The 27,483-nt window shown below is 23.9% G+C and overlaps 5 protein-coding genes and 1 non-coding gene across 6 annotated transcripts; 3 read left to right on the forward strand and 3 right to left on the reverse strand.

Annotated features, from left to right (window-relative positions):
* Window positions 1-6,996: 6,996 nt before the first annotated feature.
* On the forward strand, window positions 6,997-9,103 carry Bma-cps-6 (endonuclease G, mitochondrial precursor, putative; the record flags this gene model as incomplete). Its single annotated transcript, XM_043082702.1, has 7 exons — window positions 6,997-7,110; window positions 7,451-7,626; window positions 7,874-7,931; window positions 8,201-8,355; window positions 8,563-8,704; window positions 8,784-8,846; window positions 8,960-9,103. The coding sequence occupies 7 exons, from the start codon at window positions 6,997-6,999 to the stop codon at window positions 9,101-9,103; spliced, it is 852 nt and encodes a 283-aa protein (XP_042938636.1).
* A 953-nt stretch (window positions 9,104-10,056) lies between these two features.
* Window positions 10,057-11,694, reverse strand: Bm2105 (Uncharacterized protein; the record flags this gene model as incomplete). The annotated part of the gene is made up of 4 exons (XM_043082703.1): window positions 10,057-10,229; window positions 10,639-10,852; window positions 11,287-11,453; window positions 11,604-11,694. The coding sequence occupies 4 exons, from the start codon at window positions 11,692-11,694 to the stop codon at window positions 10,057-10,059; spliced, it is 645 nt and encodes a 214-aa protein (XP_042938637.1).
* Window positions 11,695-13,716: 2,022 nt separating this feature from the next.
* Window positions 13,717-14,318, reverse strand: Bm17090 (Uncharacterized protein; the record flags this gene model as incomplete). Its single annotated transcript, XM_043082704.1, has 3 exons — window positions 13,717-13,755; window positions 13,967-13,989; window positions 14,276-14,318. 3 exons carry the CDS (start codon window positions 14,316-14,318, stop codon window positions 13,717-13,719), a joined length of 105 nt encoding a protein of 34 aa, XP_042938638.1.
* Window positions 14,319-18,463: 4,145 nt separating this feature from the next.
* Bm8539 (Uncharacterized protein) lies at window positions 18,464-19,978 on the reverse strand (the record flags this gene model as incomplete). Its single annotated transcript, XM_043082705.1, has 3 exons — window positions 18,464-18,682; window positions 18,879-19,273; window positions 19,873-19,978. The coding sequence occupies 3 exons, from the start codon at window positions 19,976-19,978 to the stop codon at window positions 18,464-18,466; spliced, it is 720 nt and encodes a 239-aa protein (XP_042938639.1).
* A 4,196-nt stretch (window positions 19,979-24,174) lies between these two features.
* Bm14504 lies at window positions 24,175-24,246 on the forward strand. Its single transcript has one exon. It is a non-coding gene; the product is annotated as a tRNA-Ala (tRNA).
* An 852-nt stretch (window positions 24,247-25,098) lies between these two features.
* On the forward strand, window positions 25,099-26,927 carry Bm8538 (fis1-related protein, putative; the record flags this gene model as incomplete). Its single annotated transcript, XM_001896773.2, has 6 exons — window positions 25,099-25,149; window positions 25,765-25,894; window positions 26,249-26,328; window positions 26,396-26,501; window positions 26,687-26,771; window positions 26,912-26,927. The coding sequence occupies 6 exons, from the start codon at window positions 25,099-25,101 to the stop codon at window positions 26,925-26,927; spliced, it is 468 nt and encodes a 155-aa protein (XP_001896808.2).
* Window positions 26,928-27,483: the final 556 nt, after the last annotated feature.

Raw genomic sequence — 27,483 nt, forward strand, 5'->3', positions numbered from 1 at the left:
AAACAATCCCACCTGTTTCTTTTTTTCTCTTCCCCTTTCTTTTTACCTCTCTCTCTCTCTCTCTCTCTCCCTCTTATACAACAATAAACTAATACACATTCTGTCCGTTATTTTCATTTTAAATCAAAAAAAAAAAAAAAAAATTTTGAAAAGTTGAAAAATTCATCACTATAAATTGATATTTTAAATATTTAAAATCTTTTTTAAAAATATTAAAAATATTAATTAAATTATAAAATCATTTGCTAAACTTTTTTTCATCAATTTGCAATAAAATTATTTATAATTTCTATAATTGTTAAAAATATATATATATATATTTATTTATTTATTAATTACTGATAATATTAAGAAATATGAAATTAAAATTAAAACTTCTAAACAATTTTAAAAAAAATTGATTTTTTTTTTTTAAGTTTAAAAAAAAAAAGAAAAAATTAATGAATAGAATTTACTCATTAAATTCATATATACCTTTCAGCTACCATAGCAACTGCTCAGAATAGAAAAAAAATTTTGATTTAAATTAAAAAAGTACTTCAATTTGAGAAAGTAAAATATTTCTGAAACGATCAAACATCACAATTTAAATTCACTATAAATTCATTTCTAAAATTTAAATTTAATTTATTTGCAAATTAATTTTTGGTTTCAATTTATTTTATTTTATTTTATTTCATTTCAATAAAAAATTAGCATAATTATTTAAATTTTAAATCTTTGAATTATGATAGTATTGAGATTATTATCATATTATAACTTCCTTATCATATCTGATATTATTAACTTTTAAAATAAAAGTAAAAAAAAAAATTTTTTTTTTTTTGATTACTATTAAAATAACAATTTGTAATTGAAAAATATTTTTGCATAAAAAAAAAAAAGTTTAAGCATTAATTAAAAATGAGAAATTTTTTGATGTAAAAAATAAAATATGATAATCAATAAATAAGTTAAGTATTACTAAATCATATTAAATAAACAAATTTATTAATTAAATATTTATTTCTTTAATATGTGTTATTCATGCAGAAATATAAATTAAAATTAAAATATATAAAATAAAATAAAATAAAATTTTCAAAGGACGAATTTACTTTTAGTTTTAATTTTACTTTTTTAATCTTTTAAATGATTAAATTTGATTTAAACAAATTTATCTAATCAATTTGTTTTATTTGAATAACAGTTTAGCAATGAAATAATCTGTTCAACTAATATTCGTTTTATGTTTATTTTATAATTTTCACAGCATTTTATCATTTTATAAAATGAATGAAATCATATAAATAAGTTATAAATTAATTAATTAATTAATTAATTTTTATAAAAATATGAAATGTCACAGAAATGACTAATTGATGTGACAGACATAAATTTTCATTTCAAATATAAAAATATAAAATTATGCTAACTGAGTAAATATTTAAGTTAAAAGATTAACATTAAAAATGAGAAAATTATATGTTAGGTACACATACATACATACACATACACACATACATACATACACATACACACATACACACACATACAAGTTAATTTTTACTAAATATTTAAGTTAAAAGATTAACATTAAAAATGAGAATATTTTATGTTATGTACACATACATACATACACATACACACACATACATACACATACTCACATACATACGTAAATACACATACACACACACATACACATATACAAGTTAATTTTACAATTTAATTTTTGCTTACATACACACAGACATACATACATACACATACACACACATACAAGTTAATTTTTACTAAATATTTAAGTTAAAAGATTAACATTAAAAATGAGAATATTTTATGTTATGTACACATACATACATCACACACACATACATACATACACATACATACATGCATATATATACATACACACACATGCGCACACACACATACATACACAACAAGTTAATTTATACTAAGTAAAGAATTTTTATTAGGTAAAGATTTAAGTTAAAAAGATTAACACTAGAAACGAAAACATTTTATGCTATGTATATATATATATATATATATACACATACATACACATGCATACACATGCATACACACACACACACACACACACACACACACATACACAAGTTAATTTTACAATTTAATTTTTACTAAGTAAAGAATTAAGTTAAAAGATTAACATTGAAAATGAAAATATTTTATGCTATGTATATATATACACACATACATACATACACATGCATACACATGCATACACATACACACACACACACACATGCCTACACATACACATACATACAGTTAATATTTTAATGTTTGCTATGAAAGAATGATAAATGTGAATGGTAGGAGAAAAGAAAAAAAAAAAAGATTTGATTCACAAATAGAATTTAAATTTTTGAAAAGGGAAAAAAATAAAAAAAAAAAAAAAAATCAATAAATAATATATTTTTCTTTCTGCAAATATTAACTTTGCATTCAATGATTATTGTTATCAATGAATAAAATTTGAATAGAATGAATGAATAATCAAATATGAATAAATTAATAAACAAATGTTTGTTTACAAAATGAATAAGTAAACAAAATAAATAATACGAATGGATGTTCTCACTTTTTCTTCTATTATCATTGAAATGAATTTTTAGAAATGAAAGTAAAGTAAATATCGATTGAAAATATTTTATTTTTGATTGCAATGTAAAGATTATAACTGAAAATAAAAGTTATATTCTAGATACATTACTAAATAAGTATTACTTACACGTACGAAATAGTCCTACGTAGATGTTTCAAGTAATATTAATGAGTTATAAGTTATAACGTTACGAGAAATACGTAATAGATAAATTAGATGCGAAATGTAAAAATTCGAAGAACTTGGACAAATATAAGTATTACTCGAAATGTAAGTATTACTTACGTACGAAATAGTCCTACGTAGATGTCTCAAGTAATATTAATGAGTTATAAGCTATAACGTTACGAGAAATACGTAATAGATAAATTAGATATGAAACGTAAAAATTCAAAGAAGTTGGATGAAATATAAGTATTACTTACACGTACGAAATAGTCCTACGTAGATGTTTCAATGAGTTATAGCGTTACGAGAAATACGTAATAGATGAATTAAAGGCGAAATGCAAAAATTCGAAGAAATTTGACGAAAGATAGGTATTACTTACGTACGAAATAATCCCACGTTTATGTTCCAAGTAATATTAGTGAGTTATAACGTTACGAGAAATGCGTAATAGATAAATTAGATACGAAATATAAAAATTTGATAGAAATTGGATGAAATATAAGTATTACTTACATACGAAATAATCCCACGTATATGTTCCAAGTAATATTAGTGAGTTATAAATTATAACGTTACGTGAAATACGTAATATTTGAGTAAAATTTTTTGAAGTGGATATGAATTTAATTAAATGTTAATATAAAATTAAATACGAAATTGTAAAAATTCGAAAAAATTTGACGAAAGATAGGTATTACTTACATACGAAATAATCCCACGTATATGTTCCAAGTAATATTAGTGAGTTATAAATTATAACGTTACGTGAAATACGTAATATTTGCGTAACATTTTTGAAATGGATATGAATTTAACAAATGTTAATATAAAATTAAATACGAAATTGTAAAAATTCGAAGAACATTGAACCAAACAAGAAGTGGAATTTCTTTTTGTTGTAAAGAGGTAAAATTTTAACGATGATCATTTGAACCTGTTTCTCTTCTCAATTGAAATTGTCGGCAAACTTTATATAATCGATAGAATTGAAAACAGGAATTTATGCATGTCATTATTGTTTATTAATTACTAATGGTCATTGATTAGATGACCATTTGATAAAATTTTACCTTTCTATCAATTCTTTCATTTTAATTTAATTAATTTTGTAAAATAATTCTATTAATTACTTCGTTCCTTTTTGTTTTTTTTTTTTTTTTCACTGTAAAAAAATAGTTTCTTATTAGAGAGTAAACAAACAAACATTAGAGAGTGGACAGTGAACAGTAAACAATAAACAAAAAAAGTTATTTAAATGTAATCAAATAGAAATGAAACTATAAAGGAAGCTAAAATTGTAAATTCATAAATAATATTTTATTTTCAAAGAAAAAAAAAAAAAAAAAAAGAAAAAGAAATTTTGTATGAAAAAAGAGAAATATTAGAAATGAAATTAACATTTCAATATTAAAATGAATTTATAATTTCAATAAAATATAAAAACTATTTTTGAATATTTATTAGTCTTTCATTTGCTTTAATAAAATGACATTTTATAGAATTGAAAAGTTTTTGCACTTATTAAAACCATTTTAAATCCATTTTAATCAAAATCTATTTTAAATTAATACATTCTTTTGTGAAATGATAAGTTCATTACAGTGGTCAAATTTAATTTTTTATAAAATTAATTCTCTTAAGAAAAAAAAAAAAAAAAAGAAACAATCAGAAATATTAAATTTAATATAAAATAAATTATGCTAATAATTTCAAATGTATTTGGATAAATGTAAACGATCTCAAATATTTATTTGTCAAATGTTTGTCATTTTTTTGACAATTTCATTATATCTTCCTGAGTTTAAAAAAACAAAAAACGAGATAAAAGAACGAGTAGCCTTGACGCTCCCATTAATTTGACGTACCTAATTTGTTAATCTGACGTATTTATTTTGCTAATTCGACGTGTTTATTTTGTTAATCTGGCGTATCTATCTTGTTAATCTGACGTATTTATTTTGTTAGTCTGACGTATCTATTTTGTTAATTTGACGTATCCATCTTGTTAACTTGACGTATCTGTTTTGTTAGTCTGACGTATCCATCTTGTCAATCTGACGTGTCTATCTTGTTAATCTGACGTATTTATTTTGTTAGTCTGACGTATCTATTTTGTTAATTTGACGTATCCATCTTGTCAATCTGACGTGTCTGTTTTGTTAGTCTGACGTACCTATTTTGTCAATCTGACGTATCTATTTTGTTAGTCTGACGTATCTATTTTGTTATTCTGACGTATCTATTTTGCTAATCTGACGTATCCATCTTGTCAATCTGACGTGTCTATTTCGTTAATCTGACGTGCCCATTTTGTTATTCTGACGTATCCATCTTGTTAATCTGACGTATCTATTTTGTTAATTTGACGTTTTATTTTATCATTCTGACGTATCTATTTTATTAAATAGATGCAAATTTATTGAATTTACCATTCTTTCTCATTGATGCAAAACTAGAAAGTGCAAACAATTAAATAATTTCTTTTTTTTTTTTCTTGTCAACAACTTCTTCCATTTCTTTAAATTTCAATCATTTCCATCTTTCTTTCTTCTAATTAAACACAACTAAAACGCCTAATAAATGCAAGAAGAAAAAAAAATTTGTCAAATAATATTAACGTAAGTGAAATCTATAAATATATACGTATATCCAGCATGTCACGTACGAGTACGAAAACGTCATAAAATTTGTTTGAATACTTTATTGAATTTAAATTCTTCTTCGTAAAAAATCAAATTTCAATTATATTTGGAAATTGTAAACAATAAAAATTGAATGAATAAATATTGCTGAATTATAAAAAGATGATGAATCATTCAATAAATGTAGAATAAATTTTCATAAACAGAAAAAAAAGAAAAAAAAAATTAGTAAATTAAATACAATGAAACATTTGTTTACATATTTATATGTGTGTGATTGCAAACAAACTGATCAAATTACTTCACTTAAATTCACAAATACATTATATTGTTGAAATTTGAATTGCAAAACTTGAAATATTGGAAATTGAATTGCCAGAAGTCGATCGATTTTCAAAAGAATTCAAAAGATCAAAAATTTTATTTTCAAATAAATTTGCACACTCGTCTACCTCTCACTGTATGTCGTCATCTATCCATTACTTCTGCTCTGTAACAGTACTATTTCCCATAATTCCTACCGATCTCTCTATTATCCTCTCTTTCTACACTATCTTTTTTTCTCTCTTTTCTTTCGGATACTCATCAATTGCAATGCACTATTTCCATACTCTTTTCCGTCTATTTACATATATATTCTTATTATATCCCTATTAACCTCTCTAAACTATCTTTTTTCTCTCTTTTCTTTCGAATACTCATCAATTGCTATGCACTATTTCCGTACCCTTTTCAGTCTATTTACATATATTATATCCTTACTATCCTCTCTACACTATCTTTTCTCTCTCTTTTCTTTCGAATACTCATCAATTGCTATTTCTACAATCCTTTTACATCTGCTTACACGTATCTAAATATTCCTATTATCCTCTCTTTCTACACTATCTTTTTTCTCTCTTTTCTTTCGGATACTCATCAATTGCTATGAACTATCTCCATACTCTTTTCCGTCTATTTACATACATATTCTTATTATATCCCTATTATCCTCTCTACACTATCTTTTTTCTCTCTTTTCTTTCGGATACTCATCAACTGCTACGCACTATTTCTACAATCCTTTCACATCTACTACACGTATCTAAATATTCTCTCATTCTCTACTTCTACTTAAAATATCACACTGAATACTCTTTCGTCTCTTACTCTCTTATCTGAACAGGTTCAAGCCCAACTTGCTAAAAATGACAAAAAATATTTGAAAATTGGAATTTTGTTATCATCTTGGCTGGTCCTTGTTGAGTCCCCTCTTATTCTCTCCCCTCACGTCTTTTTCACGTTGTCTTCTACTTTTCTTAAGTAATACTACCAGATCCTACGTGTATTTTTTTTTTCACAAATTATTATATTGTTGAAATTTGAAATGCAAAACATGCTTCTTTCTTTAAGGAATACTAAATGTATTTTTTTAAAAATGATATTTTCTCTAAGCAGTACTAAATGCTACGTTTCTCTTGACGTTGAATGAATTTTTACGTGCGTGTCTTTTTATTTAATAGCGATTCTGTTAATTATATAAAAGATTTATTATCTATATGAGTGCACTTTGATATTTTTAGGAGAATGCGATATATTATTAACCGATCTGGCACTGTATCATTATTAACTGCTTCTTTCTTTGCTGGTTGTTTAACTGACAAATATATACTGAAACGAGCTAATGCTGCCACTGCTCAGGTACATTTATATTTTGGATTTTTAAGTTTAATTAAAATGTAACTGTTTGTAAAGAAATTTGGATTGGATTGTTTGATTTTTAATTTCTTTCAAGTTCTTAATTCAACTTTTTATTCGTGTAATTTACTGTAATTTGAATCGTTTGAAATACCATAGGCGTTGGAAATTGGTAATATTTTGAAAGATAACAATGTCACTGATAAATTAGTAAAATAATGTACCCTTGTTTTCTACTTGTTTTGCTAGGTTTGTTTAAAATGTTAATTGAAGCTAACGTTACTAGTGATTTCTTCATTTTTTTTTTTTCTAGTATTTTCCAGCATTAAAATAGCTTTTTTAGTTGCCGGCAACTGCAGTGCAGCCTCACATTTTAACCGGACCCACCTCAACCTTGGATATTGATCATGTAAAAGAGCAACCATCTCGTGCATCCCAAATAATGCGATATGGATATCCCGGTTTTGATAACTTACGTACTTTCGAAGATTATGTTTTATCGTACGACCGTCGAAATAGGTTATTTACATTTGATCTACCAATCCGTGTTTCAAAGTCACTTCAATCACTTTAACGCTTCTGAATAAACATTTAGGTATCGATTTAATTCACTAATACAGTAAATAGGTCTAAAATCCATCTATTGTATTAATTACAGCTACTGTTTAATGTTAGACGTGTTGAATATTGTAGGCATCATTTCGAATATTATTCATATTTTGGAATTTTTATTTAATTTTTCCTTCATATTGTCTAATTTTTGTAGAATTGCTCATTGGGTTGTTGAACATCTAAGTTCAGATAGGCTAGTGTATAATTCATCTGTCGACCGTTCGAAATGTCAATTTCGCGAGGACCCATCCATTCATCCTTATTTCAAATCAACAAATGATGACTATAAGGCATATTTTTGCATTCCAGGCTAGCTTCTTAACTACTTCATTCATTATAGAAAAGTCAAGAGGATAAGCAACCGATCAATTTAAGTGAAATGACCATCTTTATATTTTCATGAAAACGAAAATGTTTTCTTTTTGTTTTTGTTTTTTTTTTTCTTTTCAGTCACGAATTTCATAAGATTTGGTAATTGCAGGGTAGTGGATATGATCGTGGTCATTTAGCTGCAGCTGGCAATCATCGGCGATCACAAACTGCAATCGATCAAACTTTCTTGTTGAGTAATATGGCACCTCAAGTTGGAAAAGGATTTAATAGGGACAAATGGAATGAATTGGAAAAACACGTCAGGTATTGCAGTTTAACCACTTGTTTTGTCTATTTATATTTATTAAAAGAAAATCCACTTTATGCTCATTTCACATATCAAAGTGTCTTCATGTTCAGTAAAGTATAGCGATTATTAACTCGTCAATCTTAATAATGTCATTCATCTTGTTAGTGCTCTTTTATATTTCATAATTCGAAAGTGTTAAATTTAAAGATTTCAAATTTTAGGAAGCTTGCAAGGAAGAACAAAAATGTATACGTTTGTACGGGTCCATTATTTTTGCCGAAATTAGAACAAGATGGCTCTTTGTACATCAAGTATAAAATTGTTGGTCGAAATAATATTGCTGTGCCGACACATTTCTTTAAAGTATTGTAATTTAAAGCTCGTTATTTTGCTAAAAAATTGTTATCTAACATTTGTCATAATTAAATTAAACATGCTTTAGGTTGTACTCGTGGAACTTATGAATGGCAAATTCGAACTAGAAGCATATATTTTGCCAAATTCAGTAAGTTATTTGCGAATAAGTTGTCTAATTAATGAACTTTTGTTGAATCATTTTTATAAGCCTTGAGTCATTTTTATAATTATTTCGTTGAATCATTTTTATAATTATTTCAGGTAATACCTGATGATATACCTTTGACTTCTTTTATGGTACCGTTGGATAGTATTGAGCGTTCTGCTGGATTTCTAATTTTTGATAAATTACCAAAGAATGCTTTAAATAAGATTAATGGAAAATCAGGCAATATGTTATGGTAAAAATTGTTACTGTATTATAATTGTATGATCATGTTTTTTAATTAGTTGGTGATTATTTGACACGAACTTATTGGTATCTCGAAGTGCTAAATGTTAGACTTATTTATTGTTGTTTATCAAGTAGGAACAAATAGGACAACAGTTGTTGTATGTAGCTTATGTGATGATAATAAAGAATAAAGTGATTTTAGATCAATAGGCATGAAGGACTAAAGTAATTTCTGAAATATTAATTAAGTCATTAATACTTCGAATTTTCTCAAGTGATTCATGGTTATAATATTTTCAACTGCTTCGAATAATTTTCATTTAATTAAAATTTTCATAATTTTTTGGTGGATTTTGTTTTTTATCATTTTTAATAGCCTTTTAAGCTTTCATAACTTAGATCATAATGATATATTTACAATAAAACATCAAACACTTTTTAATTTTGCTATTACTGGAGCTGACATGTTATCGAATAAACAAAAATTAACTTGTCAACAGATAACGGCATAATTTTTTTTTTTAAAAAAACAACTTTGCAACTTAATTAATGACTTTATTATTAATTATATCACTTTATACACTAAATAAATATTTCCTCATAAATACATTTTACTTTTTACTAGGTACTCGAATTAAAGAAATATTGATTGATTATTGAGATTAAGATTTATTGGTCAATAGATTTTAAATACGGAGGAATAATTTGTTCTCGCTGTTCAAATTTTATGCTAAATTATTATAAATGTATGGAAGAGCAAATGAGGTTCGTGCAATTTCATGTATTCATTATTCATTTCAAATTGAAATAATATTTCGTTTTAAAAAAATTTTTTTTTTTTAATTTATTTCAATGTATGTTTTAATTTATTTATAATTTTCAAAATATTCTGATATACTTTATTGTTGAACAAATGGAATATAGTAATATCACAAATAATATTCATTTTTATTTTTATTTATATTTACCAAAGAAAACACCATGCTAAGGTAACATTAAGTATACCAACAATAAGTGATAAAAAAGAAAAAACAAAAGCAATACATGATAAATAATAGCTATAGCCAAGGCCAATAATAATCATTGATGGATGTAAGCCACTGTGACCTTCAGTTTGTGAGAAAGTCTCAAGTAAAACTAAATGAAAATTTTTTTGATGAAAAAAATTTATCAACTTCAAAAACTTTTAAATATGCTTAAATTTTAATCAATTCATATGATTGATTGATTGATTGGTTGATGTGTATTTAGTTATCAGATTAAACTTCCCCAATCAATTCTTTTTAAATTCAAATATGCTTAAATGAAATTATTAAATATGCTTAAATGAAATTATTAAATATGCTTAAATGAAATTATTAAATATGCTTAAATTTTAATCAATTCATATGATTGATTGGTTGATTAATGTGTATTAATTTTTTTTTTTATCTTTTTTTAAATTTTTTTCAATTAATTTTTTTAAATTTAAATATGCTTAAATTTGTGTGGTGTGTTTGTTTGTTTGTTTGTTTGTTTGTTTGTTTTAAAGATAAATGAAAATTACTTGAAATTTCAGCATAACGTTCTGCATAAGTAATAACACCATAAAATAATAATATAAATATAGTTGAAGCAAAAATACTAAATGGTGCTGCCATATGTTCATAATGTTCACAGCAAAATTCTCGTGGTAAAAATAAATATAAAATAGCAATTAATTCGATAATCAATGATGATATTAATGTATAAACTACTGTTACATCCCATGCTGCACGATTCTAAAGTTTATTTTAAACAAAAACTCTAAATTCTAAAGTTTATTTTAAACAAAAAAAAAAAACAATTGAAGTAATTAAATAAAATTATTTGCAAATTTAAAAGGTTGAACATTTATCAACGATGCAATAATATATATAGTTTAAAATAATTTAATTTTATAGCATTTCAAAAACTTCCCTAAAATTTTTTTAAACAATTTAATTTTGCAACATTTTAAAAACTTTCCTAAAACTTTTTTAAACAATTTAATTTTGCAACATTTTAAAAACTTTCCTAAAACTTTTTAACAATATCTTGAAAAAATTGAAAAAAAAAACAAAAGAACGAAATAAATATATTTATTTATCAATTTAAGAAAATAGATATAATCAATATTAAATAGTTTAATTAATAATTTTATTAATTAATTTTTACAAAAAGTAATTAAACTAACATCAAAAATGTAATTGCAAAAATCATTATCTGGCCTCTTCTCTTTGCCAATTTTGCCATCGTCTTTTTGTAAATTTCCAAAGCACTGATAACGAAATAGGCCAATAGAAGCTGGTATAGCTGGGCCTTTATTTAATGCTTCAGGCCTTTTTTCAAATGTTCGCCAAGCTGTGAAATATTGTGCTAACTTTTTGTTTTTGTGTGTTCTTTTTTTTTTTTTGATTAGATTTAATAAAAAATTTTGTTTTGTATTATTTTTATTTAAATACTAATCAGTTTAAATTTTAGTTTTAAATTTTAATAAAATTTAAATTTTACCAGGAGTAAGTAAAGAAATGAGAGTAAAAATCATTGTCAACGAGATACAAATACCAAATGCAATACGACCAACACTTGATTCCTTCATCATATCGAAATTACTTACTTACTTACTTACTTACTTTCAGCATATAACTTTTTTATCACAGTTATAAAATGACATAAAGTAATTGAATTTTATTCTTTTATATCTTTTCATTTTCCTCTCTCTCTCTCTCTTTCTCTCTCTCTCTCTCTCCCTTCCTCTCTCTTTATCTTTTTTTCAATTTTTGAAATAACTAATAGCAATTGTAATAGCATTTAATTTTAATTTAAATAATAAAATTTGCATTAAAAATATTTGATGTATCTTATTTGCTGAAAGTAAGTAAGTAAAAAGTAAATAAGTAAGTAAGAAGTAATTTTTTTTTTTAAACTGCGACTTATCATTCAATGATAAAACTACATTTGCTTAATTATCATTAAAGTATTACTAATGAATTTATCTTGCTTAAACAAAGATATGAAAAAAAAAAAAAAAATGAGATCTAAAAATTTTCCAATGTTACAGATATAATCTGAATTTGGATTTGACATCGAAAGAAATGTTTTTTGATTGATAAGAGAATGATAAGAGGATGATAAGAGATGATCAGCAGTGAGATAATACTAGATTTATTAGCATAATTATTGCTTTTGACTATATTTGCTCGCCACAAAAATTATTGAGAATTTTTCAAATTAGATGAAGTGATGTTTTTGATTGATAAGAGAATGATAAAAGAATGATAAGAGGTTGATAAGAGATGATAAAAGGTCATCATTAATGAGATATTACTGAATTTATTGCATTTGACTATATTTGCTCGCCACAGAAATTAGTGAGAATTTTTCAAATTAGATCAAGTGATGTTTTTGATTGATAAGAGAATGATAAGGGGATGATAAGAGATGATAAAAGGTGAACATTGATGAGATATCCACTGAATTTATTGCATTTGACTATATTTGCCAAAAATTAGTGAGAATTTTTCAACTTAGATCAAGTGATGTTTTTGATTGATAAGAGAATGATAAGAGGATGATAAGAGATGATAAAAGGTCATCATTAATGAGATATCCACTGAATTTATTGCTTTTGACTATATTTGCTCGCCACAGAAATTAATGAGAATTTTTCAACTTAGATCAAGTGATGTTTTTGATTGATAAGAGAATGATAAAAGGATGATAAGAGATGATAAAAAGTGGTCATTAATGAGATATCCACTGAATTTATTGCTTTTGACTATATTTGCCAAAAATTAGTGAGAATTTTTCAAATTAGATCATAAATAATATTATTTCTACAAATATAAATCAATCAATGACAGCAGTTAAAGGTCAAAAAAAATATGCAAAATAAAATAAATCAAAATGAATTTATGAATGTTAAATGAAAATGAAAAAAAAAAAATCATTGAAATGTAATAAAAAAAATTTTTTTTAAATCATTATTATTATTATCATTATTATTATTATTATCATTATTATTATTAATATTATTATTATTATTATTGTTATTATTATTATCATTGTTATTATTATTATTAACTTCCATCGATATTATTAGCTTCTACTTTTAGTGATTATTAATCGTTATTATTATTGTTATTATTATTAACTATTATTATTATTATTACTAATATTATTATTGTTGTTATTAACCGTTATTATTATTATTATTATTGTTGTCGTTAGCCGTTATTATTGTTATTGTTGCTATTAACCGTTATTATTATTATTGTTTTTATTAGCCGTTATTATTATTATTATTATTATTATTATTATTATTGTTATTATTATTATTATTATTGTTATTGTTATTGTCATAAGCCGTTATTATTATTATTATTGTTGTTATTAACTGTTATTATTATTATTGTTGTTGTTGATAAGAGCAGTAATGAATTCTTTTTATTTGACCGACAATTTTTGTTTTTTTTTTTTTTTTATATTATCTAATGTATTTACTTCAAGGATAACTTTTTGTATGCTAAAAAAAGTTGATAACATAATATATGCTTTGATCAGGTGATAAATTTTATTTACACTCAGATAAATTTTAAAATTTCGAGCTATTTCTTTTTTCTGACTATGGCATTTTTCTTGAATTAACTGCACTGATAGTTTCCTGTAAAAATTATAAAATTTGATTTTTTTTTTTTTAAACTTGAATGTAATAAATTAAATTATTTCTCGCCTAAAATTTCAAAATTTTAGAACTATTACAGAATTGAGCGAAAAAAATATATTTAATTAAAATGCTCATTGGAAAATTTTAATTAAACCTATCAGATAGGATTAGATAATTTATTCTGGCGGCAAGATTAAAAAGCACTTACAGTTTTCGGAATTGCAAGATATTCTGTAATTTGACCGGAAATGTATTTTCATAATATTCATTAGTAAAACTTTTTATATGAAAAAAATTTTTTTTTTAAAAAAATAAAATATTTAGTAATTTAATTAATCTACAAGAAATTATTTATCATATTGATAAATTAATTATTTAAATTTCTTTATTTTGACATTTCATTGTCGCTTCTCGAATTCCGTTTTTAAAATTATTTCTGCCATACGAATGTTTAATTAATTATGCTAATTAAGCTAATTGCTAATTATGCTTGTTTGCATATCTGAAATGTGCTTACCTTCCTGTTCTTTAGCTTCCATTTCCATTTTACCTTTTTTCATTCGTTGTTTTCGATTTGAAATGAAAAGAAGAATTCGAAAAATGATGACAGATGTCACCAGGACACCAATTATAATAATGCAAGCAATTATGGGGACAATAAGAAATTCGTCAACTTGTTGAGTGTCATCTTCATCATATAATTTGACTACAATTTCATCCAATCTTTAAAAAAAAAAAAAACAATTTGTAATGTAAAATTTAAATTTTAAATATTTGTAGAAAAAAATAGTAAAATTTAAATTTTATTATCAAGGTTTTTTTTTTTTGGAAAAACAAAAAAATACTAAAAGGGAATATTGGATTATTGCATTTTGAATATTTTTTCAACAGTAATAAATTTTTTTCAAAATTCATTAAAGTGTAGTTTTTAAAAAAAAATTTCAATTTAAATTTTATAAAATTGTTATATTCAAATAAATTTTTTTTCATTAACAAATTTTATTTTCTTAATAAATCACAGTAATGTAAAATTATTTGCATTAATTAATTATTTGTTTGAAATTTAATTAACGAACAAAAAAAACAATAATGTTTAACTAACTTATCATTTGTTTTCATTGCTTTTATTAATTTTTGAATGAGAATTACTTTTGTTCTGCAAAATTGTGCAATTAGCAAAAACCAGAACTTAATATATTTTTATAAAATTATCCATTTCAAAATTTTAATTTTAACTTTGAAAAATTAATTTGTAATATTTTGTATTTCAAAATAAAATACTATTCAGAGATTTTTAATTGCTTAATAGTACTTCAAAAAAATGTTAAATGTTTTTTTTTTAATGCAACTATTCCAATTTGATAGATTCTTTTATCCTTTTTGTTTTTTTTTTTTTTTTTTTTTAAAAAATTTAAATTAAATTTAATTAATTGATTAATACATGAAATGTGAATGATGAAAGACAACCATACAAAGTGATAAGAATTTTTTTGAAATAAATAGTTAATATTTTAGGCAAATTTTTTTAATCAAAGAAATGAAAAAATGAAAAATTTTGCATGATTTGGAGAAGAAAATTTTTTTTGTTGTTGTTTTATTTATATGTTGTTGTTGTTGTTGTTGTTTATTTTTCATATGTTGTTGTTGTTTATTTATCATATGTTCTTTTTGTTGTTGTTGTTTACTTATCATATGTTCTTTTTGTTGTTGTTGTTTATTTATCATATGTTCTTTTTGTTGTTGTTGTTTACTTATCATATGTTCTTTTTGTTGTTGTTGTTTATTTATCATATGTTCTTTTTGTTGTTGTTGTTTATTTATCATATGTTCTTTTTGTTGTTGTTGTTTACTTATCATATGTTCTTTTTGTTGTTGTTGTTTATTTATCATATGTTCTTTTTGTTGTTGTTGTTTATTTATCATATGTTCTTTTTGTTGTTGTTGTTTATTTATCATATGTTCTTTTTGTTGTTGCTGTTTATTTATCATATGTTCTTTTTGTTGTTGTTGTTTATTTATCATATGTTCTTTTTGTTGTTGTTGTTTCTTATCATATGTTCCTTTTGTTGTTGTTGTTTATTTATCATATGTTCTTTTTGTTGTTGTTGTTTATTTATCATACGTTCTTTTTGTTGTTGTTGTTTATTTATCATATGTTCTTTTTGTTGTTGTTTATTTATCATATGTTGTTGTTTTATTTATTTTATCATCCTTAAAAATCACAGTTCACTTCATTTTAATTGAATATTGCTTATCTTTTTTAAATTTTCTTCTTGATCAATTTCTTTCTCTTCGTTGCATTCAGCATTGACTTAAAAAAAAAGCTTTACTTTATTCCCATCAAATTATTTGTTGTCTGATAAAGTGATAACGGCCAAGTTCATCAAATTGTTTATTGCCTGATAAAGTGATAATATCCAAGTTAACCAAATTGTTTATTGTCTGATAAAGTGATAACATTCAAGTTAACGTATCACTTTTAATCATTTATATTTATAAAATTCATCAACTAATCATCTTTTTCGTCCGATAAAGTGATAACGGCTAAATTGACCAAACTTTTTATTGTCTGATAAAGTAATAAGAGCTAAGTTAACATATCACTTTCAATCATTTGTGTTTATAAAATTCATCAACTACTCATCTTTTTTGTCTGATAAGATGATAACGGCTAAGTTATCTAACCTGCCTGTTGCCTAATAAAGTGATAACAGCTAAGTTAACCAAATTGTTTGTCGCCTGATGAAGTGATAACATCTAAGTTAACTAAATTATTTGTCGCCTAATAAAGTGATAACAACTAGCCAACCAAATTGTTTATTGTCTGATAAAGTGATAAGAGCTAAGTTAACATAATCACTTTTAATCATTTATATTTATTAAAATTCATCAACTACCCCATCTTCTTTTGTGTAATAAATGCTCGAACATTATTTTAGTCACAAATAATTGTTGTTGCATTTTCTTTTATTTTAAATTTTGCAATCAAATTTTGATTGAAGAGCAGAAATTATCTTTTGCAAGAAATACCTCACAGGTACGAATATTAAAATTAATATAATTGTATAAGAAAGTATGATGCTGTCAAATACTGTCAAATGTATGGTTACTTCTAGAAAATGTCACCAAATTACTAATTATGAATTTCATTAGCAAATCATATGAGTTAATCATTAAGTAATATCTTCTTTTTTTTTATACTGATTATAATCCTAGGATTAAAATTTCTTACTTTCAATGATAACAAATTAATTACTTTAATTTCAATCGAATATTTTAGTGCTTCAAATTTATTTTCAAATTTTGCCAAATAATTTTTTTTTGTTTTTTTTAGTGATAAAAAAAATTTTTTTATTTTTATTCATTTGTTTGATTTAAAAAATTCAAGAATTGTTTATCAACAATTCAACACAAATATATAAAAAATGGATGTAAATAATATTTTGCATTTTTATAATTTTTCATAAAAAATGAAATTTTGTTTTTTTTTTTTTTTTTTTTTTTTCAAATTTGACAATAAAAAATTTTAAAATCATTGAATTGAAAAAAGTATTTGTAATAAGCAATAAAAAATAGCAAAAAATAAATTAAAATTGCAAAAAATAAGAGAGAGAGAGAGAGGGATAGAGAGTGAAAGAGGGAGGGACAGAGAAGGAGAGAGAGAGAGAGAGAGAGAATTATGATAAATAGAAATTTGCAATTAGACGTGAAATTTGTGGCCATTTCCAGTATAAAGCAGTGCCGAAATTAAGAATCCAATGTATGAATAAGGCGACGCAACCAAAATAAAAGCCACTTCCGACACTTACGTCAACGTTACGTGTACACCTGGTTGATATTTGATCATTTGCTAATTGCTTCACAACGTGATTTATTTTATCTGCAAAAAAAATGTTGATTAAATGTTTGTTTGTTTATTTTTCTAAACAAATAAAAATTTCATTCTTTTAAAATTAATTAATAAAATTTTAAAAAAAAAAAAAATTCTAATATATGTTAGGACAAAAAAATAATTTTAAGAAAACATTCTTTTCTTTGAATTTTAATTATAAACAATATTTTCAATTTTTTATTATCAAATTTTCAAAAAAGAAGGAAAACATTTAGATTAATTTTAATTTTATCATATTAACCGAAATAATATTTTTTTTTTTTAAACTGAATTTTTAAATTTTAATTACAAACAATATTTTCAAATTTTTATTATTAAATTTCAATAAAAAGAAAATATCTAAAATAAAAGGAAAACATTTAGATTAATTTTAATTTTTACCATTTTAACCGAAATAATATTTTTTCAAACTAAAATTTTTAATTTAAACTATTTTTTAAACTTTAAACCAATTCTTTTTTTTTTTTTTTTAAATTTAAACCTTTTGAATTTTAATTACAAATAACATTTTCAAATTTTTATTATCAAATTTCATTTTAAACTAAATTTTTGAATTTTAATTACAAACAATATTTTCAAATTTTTATTATTAAATTTCAATGAAAAGAAAATATTTAAAATAAAAAGGAAAAAATTTAGATTAATTTTAATTTTATCATATTAACTGAAATAATTTTTTTTTTTTTCTAAACTAAATTTTTGAATTTTAATTACAAACAACATTTTCAAATTTTTATTATTCTTAAATTTTCAAAAAAAAAAAAAAAAAGAAAAACATTTAGATTAATTTTAATTTTTTTTTTTTTTTTCATACTAACCAAGAGCTTCCTTATTTTGATAAGCATATAAAGCAATAGCAGTGGTTAAAAAAAATGCTAAAATCAAATTTAATTGTAATAACGATGCGACAGGTGACATTTTGCACATAAGTTGAAGATCATAATCAATTAGTGCTATTATTAAAGCCACAAAATCAAGAAGGCTTATAAAAATAATTAAAACCATAACAATAGTATCCGATATTGGCTTTTCCTAAAAAAAAAAACAAAAAAAAAACAAACAAACAAACAAACAATTATTTTAAAATGAAAAATTTTTCATTAATTAAAATTTAAACAAACAAATGCTTTCACATAAATTTAAAATAATCAAAATTTAGCAAAAAAAAAAAAAAACTTTTTTTTAATATTTATAAAAAAAAAAATTTGATAATAAAATAAACACTTACCGAATACCATAAGGAACAAAATTGATTTGTATTATTCAATTGTTTAAATGATGAATTATAAATATTTTGTGAAATTGAATGATTTTCAATTAAATCCATTTCCATACTCCAATTTGAATTTATCATATCATTTTCAGCTGATAATGTTATCTCATTTGAATCATTCTTATCACCATCATCACCATCATCATCATTATCATTATCATTATCATCATTTGAACAACGATTTCTTAAAATACCCATTCGTCGTGGCATCACTAATTTTGGTTCATTTAAAAATTTTGCGACATTTATGGTGACATTAGCCATTTCCATTGCTACACTCTCTTTTATCGTCTCATTATCATATGGATTTATCAAATAATAACTATCAGAAAATATCAGATCACGCCAATCTAAAATTTTTGAAAAAATTAAAAAAGTAATTTTTTGAAATTTCACCATGCTATATTATTGTAAATAGTATCGAACTTTATAGTTTTGAAGGTAAATTTTAAAAAACTTTACTAAATGTAAATTATTTTAGAGTAATTTATAATTCGATTTAACTATTTTACTATCAACAACCATCAAACGATGAGTGTTAATCTAAATAATTTAATAAACTTTTTTATTAATTTATTAAGGTGCAAAAACTTTATATTAAATATCTCTCAGATTGTTTGTGATAAAGTAAAATTATGAATCTAATTTTTATTAATTTTGATAAAAAAATGTAAATAAACGAACAAATAAACAAACAAACAAGCAAGCAAGCAAACAAACAAACAAACAAATAAACTTCGTCTAAATAAAACATAAATAATAACGATGATGATTAATAATAAAGTTGTTGTATATGGCACCTAAATAATTTAATAAACTTTTTTATTAATTTATTAAATCACAAAAACTTTATATTAAATATCTTTCAGATTGTTTGTGATAAGGTAAAATTATAAATCCAATTTTTAATTTTGACAAAAAAAGTAAACAAACAAACAAATAAACAAACTTGGACTAAATAGAGCATAATTAATGACGATAATAATTAATAATAAAGTTGCTGTATATGCAATTCGAAATTGACGCATTCTACGATGATGAAAATCATCCATCATCTTACCTGAAATAGGTAAAATAGTAAACAAATTATGCTATAAAAACTTTTAAAATAATTTATCAAAATTATATTTTTAATTTAAATTATTAACAACAATTATTTATAGAAATTTTTAGTGAAAAAATGACAAAATTGTATTAAAAAAAAATAATAATAATTTTTATAAAAATAATAATTTAAATTATTGCAATAATTAATCCTTTAAAGTAAAAAAGATGAAAAAAAGTTTTAAAATTTGATCAAAGATAAATGATTGATTTATTTGATATTTAAATTTATTATAGAATATAATATGATTAATTAAATAATTTATTTGACATTATTTTATTGTTGAACTATTAAAACTCATAAATTGTTAATGAATTTATTCACAATTAGCTTTGAATAGTTAAAAAATTAATTAATTTTTTGTGCCCAAAAATTAATGCCCAAAAACCAATGCCCAAAAATTCTAACAGTTAAAAAATTAATTAATTTTACGAATTATTAATACCCAAAAATTCTAATAGTTAGAAAATTAATTAATTTCAGGAATAGCTATTACCCAGAAATTCTAACAATTAAAAAATTAATTAATTTCACAAATAATTAATACCCAAAAATTCTAACAGTTAAAAAATTAATTAATTTCAGAAAAAACTAATGCCCAAAAATTTTAATTTTTATACGAAAACAATAAGATGGCTTAAAAAAAATAAAACCTATCGTTAAGTCATTAATGATTAAAATGATCAAATGATTTCGATTCATTACTTTTGACTCCAACAGATCAAAGTTTTTTTTTTCTGGAACATACAGGAATGCTTAGTATTGTCGGGGATTTCCTTGGGTATTACTACTATCGAGAATTTTCTCGGGAATTACTGTTATCGAGAATTTTTTCGTTACTACTATTAACGGGAATTTTCTCGGAGATTGCTATTATTAGGAATTTTCTCGGAGACTGCTATTATCAGGGATTTTCTCGGTTACTACTACTATCCGGGATTTTCTCGAGGATTGCTATTATCGAGAATTTTCTCGGGGATTGCTATTATCAAGGATTTTCTCAAGAATCACTATTACCGGGATTTTCTCGGGGATTACTATTAGCCGAGGTTTTCGCAAGAATTGCTGTTAGCCGAGATTTTCACGACGATTACTATTATCGGGGATTTTCTCAGGGATATTTATATATGATTAATTATTAGAAAAAATTTTTAAATAAAAATTATGTTATCAAGAATTTTTCAAATTTTTTAATTTAACAACATTAAAAATAAAACTTTTTTGGTTCAGTAATGAAAAACGAAAAAAAATAACCTTTCAATATTTTTAAAAAATGACTAAATTCAGTTTGATTTAAGCAAATAATAAATTTGAAAATTAAAAATTGTCAATTTTTTTCTAATTCTATAGGTTTATTTTTATTTATAAATTTTGATAATTGTTTTTTGTTTTTTTGCAATTATTATATTTGTCTGATATTAGCTGGAAATTTTAATGAAAACATAAAGCTCTTTTAGATATTTTAATCATTTTTTGAAAATAGAAGTAGTATTAGATTCATGACCTGAAATTAAAAATTAATTTTGCTCATATGAGAAGATACTAGAAATTTTTTATAATCCCGAGATTTCCCAGTGGAAAATTTTAACTAATATCTTGATACATAAATATTTTGAATGAACGTTGATAAAGTTATTCAACATTTTTTTAAAATAACATTATCATTGATAATAAATTCGAATGGCGTTGTTAGATCAATGCATTTCGCTTTATCAAATTCCTTATCACTAATAACTGATAAAAATCTTTTCTTAACTATCTGATGACAAAATTTTTTTTTTCTGATAAAATATTTTTTTGAATTAAAAAAGACTTTAAAAAAAACCTTTCAAATTTTAATTTAATTTTATGTGTTATATTTTAAAAAAAAGTTATATTAAAAAAAAAGTTTAAAAAGTTAAATTGGATGTGCTGTATTAGCTAATGGTAATGTTGTTTATTAAATAGAAACAATGATAACTGATAAATCTTCAGTTTAAAAATAATAAGAAAGCTGTGAAATTCAAATATTTCATGGAGGAGATTCAAATATCGATTACTGATCAATTCAAATATATCCATTACTGATCAATTCAAATATATCCATTACTGATGAATTCAAATATATCCATTACTGATGAATTCAAATATATCCATTACTGATGAATTCAAATATATCCATTACTGATCAATTCAAATATATCCATTACTGATCAATTCAAATATATCCATTACTGATCAATTCAAATATATCCATTACTGATCAATTCAAATATATCCATTACTGATGAATTCAAATATATCCATTACTGATGAATTCAAATATATCCATTACTGATGAATTCAAATATATCCATTACTGATCAATTCAAATATATCCATTACTGATCAATTCAAACACATCGATTACTGATCAATTCAAATATATCGATTACTGATCAATTCAAATATATCCATTACTGATCAATTCAAACACATCGATTACTGATCAATTCAAATATATCCATTACTGATCAATTCAAACACATCGATCACTGATCAATTCAAATATATCCATTACTGATCAATTCAAATATATCCATTACTGATCAATTCAAACACATCGATTACTGATCAATTCAAATATATCCATTACTGATCAATTCAAATATATCCATTACTGATCAATTCAAATATATCCATTACTGATCAATTCAAATATATCCATTACTGATCAATTCAAACACATCGATTACTGATCAATTCAAATATATCCATTACTGATCAATTCAAATATATCCATTACTGATCAATTCAAATACATCGATTACTGATCAATTCAAATACATCGATTACTGATCAATTCAAATACATCGATTACTGATCAATTCAAATACATCGATTACTGATCAATTTTTTCCATTTGCCAATCATTTCAATGTTATCTTGGTGAGTTCATTCTGCTCAATTAGATAATAAAAGTTTAAATTAAATTCGTAATTAATTATTCGTAATAAAAGTTTAAATTAAATTATTAATTTTGATAATAAATTTTTTTACTGTATCAATCTTTTCTCTGTTTTATCTTCTTTTTAAGCATATCAACTGCAATAGTTCTGTTCCATTAGCACTTTGTGAAATCTCTGAGACTTTTCGGATCGTACTTTTCGGCATATTCAGAATTCATCAATATAGGTCAGCATCAATATCATCTTAGCATCATTTCCAACTTTATATCATAACTTTTTATAATTTTAGTATAGTCAATTTAAACTACGACAATTCCGCTTGCATCATAAAATGGAAAAAAATTGTCGACAAAATTGAATTATAATTTTCAGAAATAAAATTCTATTAAATTCATTGAATTAAGGAATTTATTTTTTGATTATTCCTTGTGACAAATGTACCAATGTCACAGTGTCACCAAATAAAACTTCTTTGCTAACTGTAAATTATATTGAAATTTGATAAGGTCAACAGCAATTTCGTTAGTTGACCTCTGCTACTGTGCTATATTTTATGTTTCTTATAAGTTAATAAATTACTTTATAAAGAGTTATAACTTAATTAAAATTAAATTTTTTCTGCATAGCAATCTGACATTCACTGCTCTTTCATTATTTTCTCGAATTTTCTCATATTGTTCAATAATTATGGCTAACGATAACTTTTATCACAGTAAAATAAACATTGATGTCAAATGTCAAATGTCAAATGTCATCTCTACAATGCAATAACTATTCGATTCTATAATCTATGTAAAATCAAATCTTATTTTACGACAAAATTAATTCAATCATTCCGCCACTTTTTTTTTTCCTTCTTTCTTGCTTTCACATCTTACAAATGTTAGTTTAAAAAATTTTTGTCACTTTTTTTTTTAAAAAAAAAAAAAATTTTCTATATTTTTAATTTTTCTAAAGTTTTATTTGTTTTTCATTTTTTTTGATTTTTTTTTTTTTTTTTCATAAGATATCTAAGCTTAAAGTTTTACTATTAAAAGTAATACAATTCATTCTCACTTTATTTTTTTGAAAATTTAAAAAATAAAATAAAATAAAAAAAAAAGAGAAGAAAATCAAAATAAAAAGCTTTTTTTTTTCGCTTAAGTTTAAATTATTCCTTCAAAGTTTTTTAAAAATTCGCTAAAAAATTTGTCACATAGATTGTTTACATTATGCGTCAGGGGGCATAGCTCAGGGGTAGAGCGCTCCGTTCGCATCGGAGAGGTCTGGGGTTCGATTCCCCATGCCTCCAAACTCTCAATTTTCCATTTCTAAAACATATTGCAAATTAACAACTAACTAATCCATCTATATCAATTGTTTCAGTGATCATTTGCTTAGAGTTTCAAAATTATCGCTGAAACTCTTCTTCTAACTTTTAAAATTTAAAATTTTTTTTTAAATTTTTTCACTTTTTTTTAACAATTTTAAAACTTTTAAATTAAAACTTAAAAAATTAAAATTAAAACTTATCCAATCGATATTTTTGCATCTGTAATATTCGTTCACATTTACTTTTTCATTGTTTGTTAATAATGAAACGAATGCATAGAATGGCGATAAATTGATCATTTGCGAATGGAATTGAATTTTTATCCATTTTTCAGTAGTTTTTATCGGATAATTATAATGTATGATTTTCTAATATACAAAAAAAAAAACATATAGGAACAAATTTTTCAGGTAAAATACGAGGTATAGTTAGTATTTCTCGGGTAGAATACAAGATGTAGTTAATATTTCTCGGGTAGAATGCAAGATATAGTTAATATTTCTCGGGTAGAATACAAGATGTAGTTAATATTTCTCGGGTAGAATGCAAGATATAGTTAATATTTCTCGGGTAGAATGCAAGATGTAGTTAATATTTCTCAGGTAGAATACAAGATGTAGCTAATATTTCTCGGGTAGAATGCAAGATGTAGCTAATATTTCTCGGGTAAAAGTACGGACGGGACGCGAATGATTGCATGGTGACCAAATCCTTACCACCCACGCTTTGATGATAAGATTTGCTGTGGTCTGCGACGTGGCAGTGACATTTTAAGTTTGATCATTTTGATGAGTTACTAAATTGATGAATCAGTTGCGAATGTTTTCAGGAATGGATTCCGGTGGAATTGTAGATGAACTGATCGATCCGGACGCTCTGGCCGTACGTTGATTGCCTTATTTTTTTTTTTTATCGAATTCAGAATTCAAATATTATTCCCTCATGGAATGAGCATACCTTTATAATATATATTATTTTTTCAATGTCACATCTGATAATAACAATCAGATATTTATTTATATTTCATTAACTTTATTAAGCATCATTTCCTCTAGTAATGATCACACATCTACATTGTTACATTCAGAATCTTACTAAATCACAATTTGCGTCATTTTAATCTAAAAATTTTTTTATTCCAATAACACCGTAATTGCCATAGTTGTAATTAATATTTTATTCTACTTTAATAATGACAAATTATTTTGTGCTTAATTATTAAAGCAAATATTTTGTGCTTGTTGTGATATAGTTGCTTGATCGCAGTCTATTCTATGCATTCATTGCGGACTGCTTGTTGTTCTCCTATTTTCGTTATTAGAGGCTTTGAGGAGATTTGAATAATTGGAAATATAATATTTATGTTAGTAGTGTCGTTTTAGTTAACTTAAACCTATTGAACAAAGGACTACGTTGAGATTTGTTTAAAAGTAATGAAAAACTGAAATTTAAAAAAAAATAGATATATTCATTGATTGTAGTTTATTTTTGTTTCAGAGCTTGGAAAGAACATATAATGAGCAAGTTGCTCGTGGTAATCCAAGTGCTGTTGCAATCTATTCTTATGCTCATGGCTTGATCAAATCTAACAATCGTAATGTACGTAAGGGAATCAAATTGTTGGAAGGTTATTGAATTATTGGTTTTGCTTTTGTTGTTTTTTCTTTTGTTTTATTATCCGTTTTGTGTGGAAAAACTAACTGAGCTAAATATCATATCTAAATGCATTAGCGGTAGTAGGTTAAGATACATTTTTGTAGAAATGTATTGATCTACATTTTAAAGAACTGTTTTCGAGTGTAAGTATATTTGGAAATTTATTAAAGTAGATATATTTTAGTGGCAACAAAAACTATTGCCATGATATTTTGAGTCTTACATATGTATTCCAATCAACGACAATTAATTGCATATTTATTTGCAGCGATTTTTTTATCTGCCCAAAATAATATTTTTCTTACCAAATTTTTATACGTTTTAGATTTATTACGGAAAGAAGTTGAGGATATATCGAAGCGTGATTATGTATATTATCTTGCAATAGCGCATACTCGCTTAAAGGTAAAGCTTTCTGCTATATGGACTTCTTTAAAATGGGAATTTCATTGTGAAAAGTTTGAAATTGCAGGAGTACGACCGAGCTCTTGCATATGTTGATATATTACTCAGTGCAGAATCGAATAATCGTCAAGCATTGGATTTGAAGGATCTAATTCAGCATAGAATGAAAAAAGGTATGCAAACATTAGCTTTTTTTTGGAATCTGAGTTTATTGATTTTGGAATACCGCTTGATAAAGTTTATTGATTTTGGAATACCGCTTGATAAAGTTTATTGACTTTGGAATACCGCTTGATAAAGTTTATTGATTTTGGAATACCGCTTGACCTACTTTAATCTAAATCTAAAGTTCATTTAGATGGGATCATTGGCATGGCAATATTGGGTGGAGGAATTGCTGTAATTGGTGGTTTAGCTATTGCTGCATTTGCTGCCTCGAAAAGGTGATTTATGTGCTTAAGACTACTTTTTTTTTCCAAAAAAGTACGAATATGGTGAGAGAGAATTGGAGATCGAAGAATGGAGTTACTTTGTTCAGATGTTTCATCCAGAAGTTAAATTTCAAAGTTTAAGCGGTTTTCAGAAGTTCTCATTCGTAAACGGTGGTGTATTATGAGTAATCACTTGGATTATTTATCGATCGCATTATTTTCTTTCCAATTATTTATAAAATTTTTTGTTCATAATTTTATCAAGTAAGAGGTATCTATTCTGGAATATCTTTGAATTTGTATGCTTAAAGTTGAATAAGATTCTTCTCCTAGAAGTAAATTTTTAGGCTAAAAAATAAAATTAAGCAGTATTTTGTTGCATATTTTTGTACTTTTACGTTATAAAGCTAAAACTGGTCGATAGCCAAGTTCCTTTTCCTTATATTAGAACAGGTGTATGTCTAACAGTTTCCTATACTTTGTTGTTTACCATTCAGTAATTTCTTTATCCATTCATTCACATGTTTTAACTTAACACATTTATCTGAATTGTCGAATATTTCCAAAATTCGTAAATGCGGGAAAGATGGGTAATTGTAATAAAACTGACTTTAATGAAGTTTCAGCTTATTTAAATAAAATGTAATGTAAATAATAATGTGTTAACAGACTATTTAGTGTATTTACTTACAGCAAACTTAATATTCAGGCATTTACAGTCGTT

The sequence above is a fragment of the Brugia malayi genome, assembly GCF_000002995.4.
Source record: "Brugia malayi strain FR3 genome assembly, contig: Bm_007, whole genome shotgun sequence".
Classification (NCBI taxonomy): Eukaryota; Metazoa; Nematoda; class Chromadorea; order Rhabditida; family Onchocercidae; genus Brugia; species Brugia malayi.